At 43.7% G+C, this 14355-nt stretch overlaps 1 protein-coding gene across 2 annotated transcripts; it reads right to left on the bottom strand.

Moving 5' to 3' along the window:
* Nucleotides 1-2430: 2430 nt before the first annotated feature.
* Nucleotides 2431-13542, bottom strand: shox (shox homeobox). Of its 2 annotated transcripts, none has more exons than XM_030429337.1 (6): nucleotides 13049-13542; nucleotides 11043-11251; nucleotides 7431-7488; nucleotides 7137-7246; nucleotides 4928-5140; nucleotides 2431-4568 (listed from the first exon to the last, which is right to left on the bottom strand). In XM_030429337.1, exons 1-6 carry the CDS (start codon nucleotides 13293-13295, stop codon nucleotides 4479-4481), a joined length of 927 nt encoding a protein of 308 aa, XP_030285197.1. In that variant the 5' UTR covers nucleotides 13296-13542; the 3' UTR covers nucleotides 2431-4478. The 2 variants fall into 2 exon arrangements, with proteins under 2 accessions (XP_030285197.1, XP_030285198.1); XM_030429338.1 differs by having other exon boundaries at nucleotides 7137-7225; nucleotides 13049-13541.
* Between the last annotated feature and the right edge of the window lie 813 nt (nucleotides 13543-14355).

Here is a 14355-nt window from a genome sequence, read left to right as displayed (position 1 = left end):
ACGAATGAGTGAGATGGGAGGTGGATAGAAGGCAGAAAAAAGTCACGATTAAGCTGAAATTGTTCCTACGTTTCATTTTTGAGACAGCGTTTCAAGTCTCCGTGTTTACAGATGAAGCTGATACATCCAGTCGTAATGACTCCAAATTGATGGGACATTACACTGCAATAAGACAAGAAAATATTGTGTTTTTGTAAGATAACACACTTGGATTACAACAACACAAGCCCCGGAACGCTTCATCTGAAAATAAACTGCTAATGAGAGTAACATAAACGGCTGAACGGAATGTGAACTTAATGCCCGGCTTGCTTTTTTTTTCTTTTTTTTTTTTTTTTAATTCCTTCTTTCCTCAATTTTCTAAGTTTGAATTCTTGACACTTTCCACCTCCACTGCAAAAAAAAAAAGAAAAAAGAAAAGGACAAAGTGTTGACCCAGACTTAAAATGTTAGTTTTAATATAGTTTTGCACTGTTGATGACTCCAGATACATTTATGAGCATTAGCCAACAAAGCAAACCCGAGTCTAGCCCAAACAAACTGGGATGAAAGGCGGCCTTTGATCCCGGGCCGACCGGAGTGACTTCAGCACTTCAGCTCGATTGTTTTCAGCTGAGGTTTTCTCTGGGTGGCTTCACTTCAAGCTACAACTGAAACTGCCCGAGCGGGATTTACTCGGGATTTAAGAGCCGCAAAGTTGGCCCTCCGAAAAAAACTCTCGGCTAAACCAAATAAACGCTTATTTTCTGAGTCGCTGCGAGCAGCCGCCCTCCAGTTGTTGTGATATAGGATGACAAAAAGCTCCAACTTTCGTGCCTTTGTGCTGTGCGCTCGCCGCCTTCTCGGGCCCCCCTGCGCTGTCACTTCACACCGCCGCTGGCTTTACATTGAGGCTGCGACAGCTCACATTCCGTCTGATCATAGTTGTGTGTGACATTTCAAAGAGGATTATGAGAATGAAATGTGATAAAAACTATTTCCACGTGACCCCTGAGCACTTGACCTCTGATGGGCTAGTGCAGCACAGACCTCTGGGACTGTTCCGCAGTCCGTGCGAGGTAATTGCAACAAAACTATTATTTAACAGAAAAAAAAATCAAGTCTGGATATTAAAGAATGTGTTCTGATTCTCTTCCAAACACATTCAGAAAGAAGAAAACACTAATCAGCAATAAAACCAGATGTAATACACACACTCTCGCACACACACTCTCCTCTCCCCTGTTAATATATTATTGTGTATTTGTTACTTGTGGCCAACACAAACAGAGTTATGTGCCTGAACATGTTGACAAAGCAGCCATGGCTCATTGGCGGTTGATGGATGGCCGTGTGCGCCATGCTAATTATTAGTCCGCATAAAAGGATGCTGTTATTTCCAGACCTGGCCCGGCAGGTCCCAGCCGGAGGGGTCACTGGGTAAGTACGGAGCCATCAGTCTGCGACTATATCACTCAATCTTGATGTATGAGCAAAGAGGTACAAATTAAATGCGCGGCGACCTTCTAGGGGGTGCTGCGCTCAACAGGACGCCATTTGGGCTAATTCCTGCATGGGGCTCAGACAATAGGCCACTATACCACATGGTGTAATTACTTTGTGTACACACATCTGGAATTAAGCTCCCAGTGGAAGCTAATACGCTTGAAAAGAAGGAAAAAAAGGAGGCCGAGCAATTTTAGATGTGCAAAATTTAGTACGTGTGTGAGGAACAAGTGCGTTTGCCGATGCATGTGTGTGTACGCGTATAATGTGTGTGTGTGTGTGTGTGTTAGGCGGTGAGCGGGAGGTTGTGCTTCAAATGTAGATGCTGATGAACATAGGCTAACTCTTGACCTTGGCATGTCATCTGCTCAAAGTTAATCATTGCCGTTGAAACAAGGAGAAAAGATCCTCTTTGAGCATCGAGCTCAAAGCAGATTACATGTCATATATACAGTATCCCTCAAATCTCTTCCTCGCCTTCTATTTTTCCCTCCACACTTAAAGGCCTCCCACTCAGGTTACAGCCATCTTGCTTCTATTTGACGACGCCGCGGCCCCCACTTTCCATACCAATCCTATCCGTGTCATTTTGACGAACACGGGCAGGGAGATGGACCGCGCATGAGGGGGCTCCTGCGAATTCTGGCTGCATCTGGATTTTATAGCAGCTCAATTTTCCGCGGCCGATGCGCCGCTCAGATTGGATGCGATGAGCTGGGCCAGCCCGACATGGAGTGTATATGCGAATGTCAAGTCGAGGCTGATATTGATATTGATCCACAGGTTGAGACAGTTGGTGAGCATGAGCACGCAGAGAGCACGAGGGAGGGGGATCAACCCCGACTGCTGCTGTTATCTCCAAACCGTGGCTAGTTGTGTTTTAGCAGGTCACTGACGGGGATCGTCGTCTCTTAACAAGTCGCAAAATCACCTTAAAACTCAAAGTACAAATATTTATAACTTTATTGATAGTTTACTTGTACAAGATGTACATTCATATTTTGTGAATCAAAAGGGGAAAAAACAAACCGTACGATGATTCATGTTTAGGCATGCTTGCATATGAAATGATAATCTTTTTTTTTTTTAATGGGTACAACAAATTCCATGGAGTATTGTTCAGTTCAACCGTCCCTGAAATGTTTGTAAACTCGGACACGCTACATGTTTTTTTTTTTTTTTCTTTTTCTCTCTTTTAGGCAAACAATGCACTACAGCCACACCTCCTAATTCAAATTGAACACTTAAAAAAACAAAAAAAAAACATACAAAAATAAATGCAAAGCCATGTAAAAATGTACACTTGTAGTTCAACTATTTCATCTTTCATAAACTTTCAGACAAAATAATAATAAATAAAACACCAATATGTTTAATTTAAAATGGAGACATAGATAAACGATTCTAAATGGAGGTCTGTGAACAGAGAAAAGGTGTTTTTTGGAGACTGTTAGAGGTACGTAGAGCTCAGACAGATCTACACGTTTGGCGCAGCTCTGACAGCAGTGTTGAAGAGTTGAAAAAAAAAAACATAATAACCATCATCTTTGAAATCCAAAACAAGCCCAATGTTCTGCTGATGCCCGGATAAAATTTGTAAAAAAAAAAAAAAAACAAACAAAAAAACACAGTCTGAATTATTTGGAAAAATGATCGATGGAGATGTCACACATAACATGCAGAATTAAGCTAATCATATTGTAAACAACTGCTTGGTTTGGATTTAAAAACGCTGATCGTGAAACATTCCCAACAATCGGAAATATTCTTCATAATGTCGAGATTTTTTAAAATCATTTTCGAACCGGACCCCAATTTCTGCAGCATCCCAAAAAATGTGCTCGTGTTTTCCTCAACAAGAGGACGACTGCAGCAGGATGTGTACAAAACTGCTTGAATACACAGGCGGTGTAACGTTTGGATATGGCACCTGGTGATGAGTGACTTTCCTCGAAACTCAATAAAATAAACGCTGCTGTAGATAAAGTTTGGCAAAGGAATTCAACACTCTGACAGTGCGTGAGAAAGAGAAAGCGAACAAAAATAACCGTTGGGGTCTCTTTATCGTTGAGGATTAACTGCTAGCTGTTTTTACTTTTTTGCTATTTACAGTATTGCACTTAAACTGCACACCATTGCATTTCAGTTTGACTGATGCTTTCTTCTTATTTTCAGAATTACAAAAAAAAAGAAGAAGAAAAAAAAACAAACGCATGTATACCCTTTATCCAAGATCATGTCCCTTTTGCTGATCACATGACAATATCAAATCCCCCTCCCCCCTTTTTTCAACTAGCAAAGTAGTATCTGCTTGTAGTGCCATTTGTAAAACAACCCAACATACAAGACCTGAAGTGCAAAGGCTATCTTCACTTCTTTACCCGGGATACAACACAATAAACAGAAAGTAATAAAGACAGAGGGAGAGAGCACGTCGCGAGGAGAAAACGTCTCGCCGTCACGTGCCCGGCAACACAGAGGAACGTCTGCAGCAAAGGAAAAACATGAGTTGTTGCTTTTTGTTACAGCACAAGTCCTTAAGAAGAAGGGTATCAAACTGTAATGGAGACCGTTGTCGGTGTAGAGAGGGGGGGGGTGTCGTGGGCATGTAGAATGGCAGTGTTAAAAACAGCTGTCGAGCGTGTATGTCAGGTGTGAATAGAGGCCAGTCCCACAACGCTCCTCCATTAGAGCTCATGCACTTGGCAGCAGCAGGGAACACAGTGGTTGGAGACAAATATGGCCTTTTTTTCATATTTTCTTTTTTCTTCGTTTTTTCTAGGGTGAGGGCGGGGAGGGTCGGAGTGTAAAGGTGAGAGCTGTTCCAATGCCTCGATGAGGTGGTGTTTGGGTCTTTTTTTCCCCCCATGCTCAACCCCTCTGCATTGTCAACATGGCGACAGCCAGCGTCAGCGAGGCTCGGCTTTTGGCCCTGCTGCTGCCCTGCCAGTCTGTTCTAACATCTTCTGGTCTGACGGGCCCCGGCCCGGCCCTCAGACAGACATCCACATGTGTTTGTACGGTCCTTGGGATGTGATCTGTGCCTGGAGTGGACTGAGCCACTGGCCCCGCAGAAGTCCTGCCTGTTGGGGCGAAAAGTAAAAGGTGATTTCATTGGTATTTAATTACCGTTCTCTACAAGTGGTTTGTTTTGGCAGCTGGTTTTGTGACAATTTTCTCGCTCCCTCCTTTTTTTTTTTAATTTTCTTCCTCCACTGTTCTCCCCCCTTTTCTCTCTCACACACACTCTCTCTCCCCCCTTCTCTGTATGTGTTCCTCTCTTTCATTCTCACTCAGTGTTTTTGTTTAGTTTAGTTTTAGCTGTGAGTGTCACGGCCCTTTCACAGGCTCAGTCTTGTGTGAGAGGCGATTATGGGCATCAGGCGAGCGGAGGGGCAGCCCGGTGGGGTCAGAGTCCCAGAGCCTCGGCGTGTTTTCTTGCCTTGAGTCGCAGGTCGGCGATGCTCGAGTTCTTGCTGTTGCTTTTGGCAGCCGCTGCCACAGCCGCTGCCGCAGAGGCCGAGTCGGCGAGCGATGCGATTGGTAGTCCGAAGGGAGGGGGCGGGAACATCAGGTAGGGAGCGTGAGCGGCCAGGTGAGGGTGCAGGTGAGGGTGGGAGTGGGTGACCCCGTCCAACTGGAGCTGGGCTTGGACCTGCAGGAGAGCGAAACACAATGTTAGTCAGCGTGGGCTCCTCTGGCTGTGTGTGTGTGTGTGTGTGTGTGTGTGTGTGAGGATTTAGGTTTCACAGTCTGACACTATTAAATTCCACCTCAAATTTTACCCCCTCAAAGCAGTTGCTTACAGTGTGTTTTCTAAGAAAATAGTTAAGGGCTGCACTCTGCGCTTTAGCCCTTTTTTCATGTCAGCTATTCTACAAGTTAATGAATCATACATTGCTCTCAGACACCACATCCAATTTAATCGTCTAGAATCAAAGTCTTTCTAGGACCCAGAACAGATTTGTTTAATTCAGACTGAGGACTCGGTTATACCCTTGGAAATATGCAGTCTTGTTATCCTGATTATGTATTCAATTGCATAAATAAACAATTTTGCACTAAAAAGATATTCACATATTTGGAGTTATAAATATTTATCCAGACATATTCCTGAGTCAAGGGAAAAAAAGAAACCATAAGGAGCATAGAATATCAGTTTTCACATTCTTGGCAATTATTTTATGAGAAGTAGGTGAAAATTAAGCATCCACTCACTTCAGAGGGAGCAGGCTGAGCCTGTTGCCATTTCTCATGTGTTTCAAACGCCACAGGAAGAAGTGGGAAAACTCAAGTATTTCATGCTTTCTTCTCCAACCAAAATAGAACCCATTTCAAGTCAAAGTTTTAGCCCGACTAAATGTTATTTTCTTTCACTCTCCCTCCTTTCGTATCTTCCTAAAAATACCGAAAATGACTTAAGTTGTTAAATGAAAGGGAAAATTAATTTGGACCGCAAATCTACGGTTGCTCGGCAGCGCCGCAGTGGCATCCAAACAAAAACCTCCTGCAAACAACAAGCGTTTCCACATATCTCCTCCACCAACAAACTGTGGCTGCGGCTGATCATTTCCAAATGTATCATGCAATTACCTCTGATTCAAGCAGTGGAAACTTGATTCCGTGGAGTGTTTTAGGGGACATAACAGAATCTGATCCACTCCTGACAAAAACAGGTGGTGGACAGTTGACGTGCCTGCGCATTAGGGTGTGTGTGTGTGTCTTATTTGAATCCTCACACACACCCGCAGTTGTCACGGTCTTTTTGTTTATTAGGATTGATTTTTGACTTTTTGTCTGTGCTTGTTTGTTGATACTGAAGAAGGATGAGAAGGTTTTTCGGGCCGGATTCGACCCTCAGACCTCTGCCTGCACCTTACCCATCCAACCAACACCCATTCACCGGTTCTTAAATGCGGATTCTGCGTTGCAGTGTCAGCGCGGCCCCTGTGCGCGCCGCCTGTTTCAACCTCAAACAGCGAAGCCTATCTCGGTACGCTGGGCCTCAAGCCTCCACCCCTGCCAGTGCAGCTCAACGCCAATATCCATCAGAGCCCACTCCATTCCCCGCTTTCATCATCTCTTTTATGTGCTCGCGCCTGCTGAAATGTTGGCTTAATTAGGCCGCTTGCATTTCACGGGGGTCAAGCAGACAAACACGGCAGCCGGGACGCAAAGCAGATAGCGGCGGATCAGATGTCTGTCCACCTCCCCTCTCCCTGTCTCCCTGTACGGCCCGACCCTCTCCACACAGTCAGGAGGTGAAAGGTGCACTGAGGTCGGAGCTCCCTCTCCAACACACACACACACACACACACACACACACACACACACACACAGTCTCTCATCACTTGTGTCTAATAGCTGCACATGGCCTATAGATTCATCTGAGTGTACAGATATAGAAGGCCTGCTCTGCCTCTGATCGCACCACAACAGCTACATGCACGAGGCTCTACCTCGCTCACTTTGACCTTTAGGTGTCTCACCGCTGCATCACAATGTGCTGAGTAATCATCTTTTTCTACATTTTTGACTTTTCTACATTTAATTCTGCCTAAGTCCCTTTTCCCAGATTGCATGTTACATATCACACGTTTACATTTCTTTCAAGCATTGCCAGCTGCTGCTCACAGAGGAACGTGGCCTACCTGTTGAAAGGGCATCCGGAGGGCACCCATATTGACATAGGGTGCTACTCTGCACGCGTCGAGGTGACTGCCGCTGCCCAGAATAACACCTGGAGAGAAGGGAAAGATGTCTGTCAGACAGCCAGACAGTTGTTGTTATGTGAGATGGGGAGGTCAAAGGTTTTTGTTTTTTTTGTTCTTGTTTCAGCTTTAAAATGTGTAAAATTGTCAAACTGAAAATAACAACGGAAAAAAAGGAAAATAAAAATAAGTTCATTCAAAGGGTTATTTTAGAAAAAAAAAAGCAGCATTTACCTTTGTGCATCTGGTTTTCTTGTTTTCGACATTTTGCTCTCCTGTTCTGAAACCAGACCTACAATTGAAAAAGCAAATGACATTAAGGAAAACACGTTAAATTGAGTTTTTAGCACACACAAAACAAGTAACTGATGTCCTTTTAATTCTAATATGAGATGCTTTTCTAATAATACTATCATTTATGGACAGGTCACCTATTTGTAACCAATAAAAATAAATATTATGGGAAGGTAACATATGAGCAAATTAAATTGTGTGTTAGCTGTTGATGTAAAAAAAAACAAAAAAAACAATGTAATTGAAAAATAAAAGATTCATTTGTAGGCTATAAATAATGTTTCATTAGTAGGACACAAATAAAGAGCTATGTGTAGGATGTGCATACAGTTTTTTTTTCTTATGGGATTAAATAAAGTGAGAATAAACAAAAGAAAAATGGAAAAAATAACATAAATAGCCTGCACACAGGAAAATCATAAATCAAAAACACAGGCTGGCATAAATATGATAATTAGCTTCACAGTGAATTTTTAAAGGGGCATTATGGCGTTGGATCATAAAATACTAAAAAAAAAAAAAAAAAGATCATAGACTGAGTGAGCTGCCACAGCCTCACAGTCACTGTGGTAATATTATAGGAATCTTATGATGAGATAAAAAAGAAAAAAATTAAATAAAAAAAAAAAAAGGACTTTCATTAAGCACCGTCCAATTTGCTGCGTGTGTGTGAAGCTGCGGGCTGCAGGCTGCGGCCTATTGTTAATCATCATCAACCTAATTTGCCTCGGTGAATAACGTCAGCCCCCCTCCCCTCCCCTCCGACCCCCGCAACGATTATCATTTACAGATGCGAAATTAGCGGCCGGTCGCAGGACCACAGAGGGCGCAGACTGATGATGATGATCCCCCTCATCATCATCACCACCATCGGTCTCAAGGTGCCGCGGCGGAGCCATTTTGAGCCGCGTGGATCGGCGCTCAGCGCGGCGTCGACGGGACTGCAACAACAGGGCCGGCTGAGCGAGTGTCCGACAGATAGAAGAGAGCAGAGACGAGCGGCGGGCGAGGGAAAAGTGACCTGGAAATAAAAACGTCCTCAAAAACCGAGCCTGCAGATATTCTATACGAGAGGGATATTTTCAAAATAAAATACGAGATTTGGAAAGCCCAACTGTACGTGTGTGTTTGTTTTTATCAATCAAATTACATTATTATTATTATCATTGTTATTATTATTATTATTATTATTATTATTATTATTCCTACTACAAATATATAAATAAAGGCACACATTATAAATGGTCACGGGTGTAGAGGCGGTGTGTTATCAGCTGTGCAGCGGTAAATGGTGGTAGAAAAAGGTGTTTGTGAAAAATCCCAGGTGATTTTGCATAGACGCACAGTGATCCCTCAGATAAATCAAGGCTAATATTAGACGGGCCCGAGATCAATTCCAATTACGTGCCAGTATGTTAAGCAAAGTGAACTACACTGGTTCAGACAGTTATTTCTTCATTAAGGGCCACTCAATGATGCGCTTCACAAATACCCTAATCTCATTTCCTTTTTGATTTTTTAATAGAGACAGTGAATAATGACATTTAATTTAGCAGCGCGCCAGAAACCCAAAGATATTAGTCCTAACCGAATTACTGCCTGCTCCTCACCAAGCTCTCATAACTTTCAATTAGATTCATTGACAGCTGCTCGGAGCGCAGGTTCGCAGCCTGCAACAGCCCTGCTGCACTTCACTCCCACTAAATCTGGAGGAAACGTGTCCCCCGTGCGTAAAAGGGGCCTTTAAAAAAAAAAAAAAAACGAGACTTATTTTCAGATGCTTTGTATTATCAAAGGGAGGCAATCAACGCGTTGGGTGCGTTCACGGTCAGAACAAAAATGCAACGCACATCTAGCCATATTCACACCATCAATTATTTCAATAAACTTTATTAGTGGTAGTTGTAATGCTATCCCGCATTAGATCTACTGACGGTAGCTCCGAACGGTAGTCGGTGGGCTTATAAAAGCTCTATGATGGGTCTGATTCATCCGATTAGATGGCTGAACAGCAGCAGAGTTGGGCCAGAATTGAGTTATTTCTAATCTGTTTTTATGGGGACACTACATCAAGCCAATGGCAGATATTACAAAGAAAATGAGGAGGGATACGAGTTGACATAAGAGCGCGTCCCCCCCACACACACACCCCCGAAGCAGCCATTCAGCCTCTTCATTCATTTTAATCATTGGTTTGGTTGGGATTTTTTTTTTTTTTTTTTTTCTCGAATGTCCCCCATGGCTGCTGGGATCGTAGGAGTCCACAGGCTGCTGGCTGTACAGGCCTGCTGCTGCAGGTTCAGGAGGTGGATACATCCCGGGTGACTTACAGCATCCTGCAACTGTCTGAGAGCACTGACGTCTCTGGAGCTGAGGGCCTTTTTCTTAATCTTTATTTTAACTACTTGTCAGCAGCACATAGAGGCGCGCGCGCACACACACACACACACACACACACACACTTGATTGAATATTCAGTCTAAATGTGACTTCGTTTCAATCAGTGAGTCTGCAAATCGTGAAAAAATCCGCTGTGATCGTGCAGACGATTTTGTGTGCGCGCGCGTGTGTGTGTGTGTGTGTGTGTGTGTGTGTAGAATTTTACCCAGCTGTCACAGTGGAGCTGCGACTCCCCCTCAGGAATATTAAGACACCACGAAGAATGAGAAATAATATTGCAATAAAGTTCAAATAAACCCACCAGTGAGTATACCACGGGCGCTTAATAAATCCCAACAGGGATATTTTAAGAAGATTTTCAGATTTAAGGGTGGGAGCCATCGTTTCTGTCTCACGCTCGCTGCCTTGTTAGGAGGGCATCCTGCCTGCAGACTAATGAGCTCTTGACATTTTGCTTTTAATTTGTTTTCCAGGTTGCCGCGCGCACACACACCCTCGTCTCTTGTATCGCACACAGAAACGTGAGGAAAAGCTTTCTTTAAACATGTTATAAACATGACATCCAGCCCCACGCAGTATGTCTTGTATTAATGTCACAAGCTCAAAAACATTATCAGCGCCAAATTCTGCCACCTGGATTAATAAGGAAGAAAATAACAAGGGGGGGCGTGATTGTAATCTATTTATAGGCCGAACACGTAATTTTAAGATGAATGATTTTACGGATTTATCAGGGAGAGAAAAAACGTGCAACATCTTTTGCACGTGGCACCATTTTATTGTTTTATGGTCGTCTCTTATTTAGAGCACCGGTGCGTAAATAAAGGGCCTGATCACACCATTGACAAAACTCCAACGTGGCCCGTCCACGCCACTGAGCACCTCCTGACGGTACACAGCGCCGTACTAATACTACTAATAATACTTCAAAACAGCAGGAGCGTTGTCACTGACAGATCAGGACGGTGTAAACGCTGCAGGCACACTCCCCGTCCCTGCAGGAATACTGGGAGAAAAACATCGATGCTTGTTTGTTGCTCACACAGCAGCCGGTGTTAGCGCCGTTTGGAGTCAGATAAGTGAAAGAAAGAAATAAAATAAGGAGAAGAAGAAGGAGGAGGAGGAGGAGAGGGAGAAGGAGGGGATCCTCACCTGCACTCTGGCCTCGGACAGTCCCAGCCGCTGGCTCAGCTCCTCTCTCATGAAGGCGTCCGGGTAGTGCGTCTCGTCGAACAGCCGCTCCAGCTCGTTGAGCTGCTCCAAGGTGAAGTTAGTGCGACTCCTTCGCTGCTTCAGTTTGCCCTGTGCGTCCTCGTCCTCCGACTTCACGTCCTCCTTTTTCTCCTTACACTCGTATATCCCTGTTACACGGCCCCACGGTTGGGAGAAAGAACAGAGAAGAAAGACGGCGTTCAAATGCTGGCCTTTACGCCTCCCCTCGCAGTGACACAGACACAACGCCGCCTCGCTCTCCTGTCTTACGCTCATCACACATGGACATTACCGGGGGCCCCCCATGGCACACACCGGGCCCTGTGAGGGGCCTAAGGCCTGGCAATTTTGGCAACAACAACAACAACACAAACACATACACACACTACACAGCCTTTCGCTTTCTAGAGGGAGAGGCCCGTGGCTGCGTTTCCAGCCTCCATAAGTCGGTGTGTAATGTCAGTGCCGTTATAAAAGTAAATCAGTCAATACATGGCATGTAAGCCTATAAGCGATTTAAAGGGCAGCACATTAAGCCTCGGCTAAACGGACAAGATTTAGGCCTAATTACTCGCTCCGTGAAACAGACCGAGGTTATTTCAGGCTATAGATTTTTTTTTTTTTTTTTTTTTTTTTTTTTTTAATAATTCTACCAGAAACATTTAGTTTAGATTTACAATCAAACCTTAAAATTTCCTCGCGTTTGTCAAGCAGCACAATAAGCTGCACGGCTGTCAGTGTGGCGGATGTGTGTATTATCAGTGTGTTATCATCAGTAACACACTTGACAACTGCTGTACTCACTGGCCCGTTCACTCACAATTTGTTTGTTTTTTTTCCCCCTCCACGGTTGAAAGTCATTCAATATTATACACAATGTTATGTAAAAATCTTATCAAATTAATCCCCCCCACCACCCCACACACACTCACACACACACACACACACACATACAGAGGGAACACGCAGTCTCTTGCATAAGGCAAAATAATACAGCACAATGCTGACCCTTTCTTGCTCCTGAGACAGGATAAATATAGAAGCGAGTTAAAATTACTCACTAAATGTCTCAAAACTGTGCCCACAGCCCACTATCTGACTGCTGGGTGAAAAGAGGCCTGTCCTGCTGCGAGACTGTACTTTTTGTGGAATTGATATATTTAAAAAAAGCCTCTTTTTTTTAAAGGGGATCCGTTTTTAAGAGAGTGTTTACTTGCAAAAAAATTTCCAATTCACAGGAGCTCAAAGTGTGACTTCTAGGTGCACATTCTACAGGAGGACGACGACCCTACAGGTTATACTTTTTTTATAGGGACACTACATCTGAACAGCAGTAAATAAGGCCGAATGTAATAGAAGAAGTCAACGGGAATTCATGCAATTGCTTAACAGATAAAAAAAAAAAAAAAAAAGGAAAAATAAAGTGGAGGAGGGAATGCTTCCTGTAGGATTACACTCAGTATTTTCGTGTTGGAACAAAATGCGAACTTGCCATTAAAACTTCGCATTAAACACCACAATGAAAACAAAAGAAAATTCTGTTGTTAAAATACACACACACACACACACACACACAAACACACACACACGGTAGTGATTTTTTTTCTCATCACCAAACACGGAATGTCTGAAAAACATTCCTCAAATAGTTAAAGCGCCCGATCAGACGGAGGGGCCCGCCTCCTGCTCTGCGAAATAATCACCGAAACGACAGAATAACGTGTTGTAACTCTGTAAAATGTACTCAAACTAAGAGCGTAAACACAACTCCCTTTTTTTACGCACGGATTTGGAGACATTCGCCAAAAACAAAAAAACAAAAAAAGAAAACCGTCGCGCCGATGCAAGACAACTGAACTTGAGACACTCTCCCAATACAATACGGAGCATTCTCTTTATAAAAAAAATATATATATATATATATAAAAAATAAAACAAAGCCTCACCCTCTGTCGCCCTCGAAACATTAAACTCCTTCAGTTTCTCCTTTTCCAGCTCGACGTGGTCCTTGAACAGATGCACCGGGCAGTGGTTGCCCTCCGCTATGTCCTGCAGGTTTGTCTCCGGGCTGCCCAGCTCCCTCGCCCTCGTCAAGCCGCTCTCTAAAACTTCCCTGTACGTGATACTCTCTTTGCTGCTCTCCTTGGTTTTCTGATCGAAAGATTTCGACACGAATGCCGTAAGTTCTTCCATGGTCGGCTCTGCGGCTCAGTTAGTGGTCCTGGTCGGGGAAATCCACCGTGAATGTGTCGGTGCGCGTGTGTGTGTGTTACCTCGCCGTCTTCTGTGTAACACCAGCACTGCTCGCGGATACGCTCTCTCCTTTTTTTGTGTGTGTTCGGAGGCTGGCAGCAGCGTTAGATAGAAGGGGTGGAGAGGGAGGTGAGATCACTCCTGCTGTTGTGACTGTGTATTTGAGAGCACACTATTTATACACGGCCACCTCAGCCCAGCCCCCCCACCCCGTCTCCCCCCTCCGATCTCTGTGTCTTGAGCAATTACAGGCCGGCTCGACTTTGCAGAATTCAACTTTCAGCAGCTTTTTTTTTTCTTCTTCTTCTTCTTCTTCTTCGTCGTCTTCTTCTTCTTCCACAAATCAATGATGGAGCTGATGGAGGCGGTTAATTGAATTACGGGGTCATTAAAAATGCCCACGGTGGCTCAGTCCTGTGAGGAGGCTGTATATGGCTGTTATGTCTAATTAATTCGGCGCAACATTTAATTAACGCGATTAGGAGATAGAGAGGCGCGTGTTTGTGGGGTAGCCTCTTGATTGATTTCTTTTTCTTTTCCTTTTTTTTCTTTTTTTTTTTTTTTTTTTTTTTTTTGGCGTTTGTTGAGTTGACAAATATGTTTGAAGGCTAATCAGCGCACGACTCCGGTCCGCAGGTCCCCACCTATAACCTCTGGTGCATCAGCTGATTGGACTTAAACTCCTCTGATGTGGAGTCAGGGCGCGATCCTGAGCGCACAGGCACGACAGATTCAACGATATCAAATCAGAATTCAATATTAATCCATTCATTTAAAAAATAAATATCTTATAATATTTGGACACGTCCCAATAAATCTCCAATATAATTTTTAATTAATTAGGCTCCAACTCTTATCCTCCACAGATTTTCGTGCAGGACAAGTTCGTATTTCTTGCCAATTTAAAAGGCATTTTTTAAGAAATTATTATTATTATTTATTTATTCTCAGCTCTCCCTGCCTTCTGTATATTCACATGAATCAAAAATACAAACTGGAT

Source organism: Sparus aurata, chromosome 9 (assembly GCF_900880675.1).
Source record: "Sparus aurata chromosome 9, fSpaAur1.1, whole genome shotgun sequence".
Classification (NCBI taxonomy): domain Eukaryota; kingdom Metazoa; phylum Chordata; class Actinopteri; order Spariformes; family Sparidae; genus Sparus; species Sparus aurata.
The sequence above is the reverse complement of the archived record's forward strand: the minus strand, read 5'-3'. Positions and strand labels throughout refer to the sequence as shown.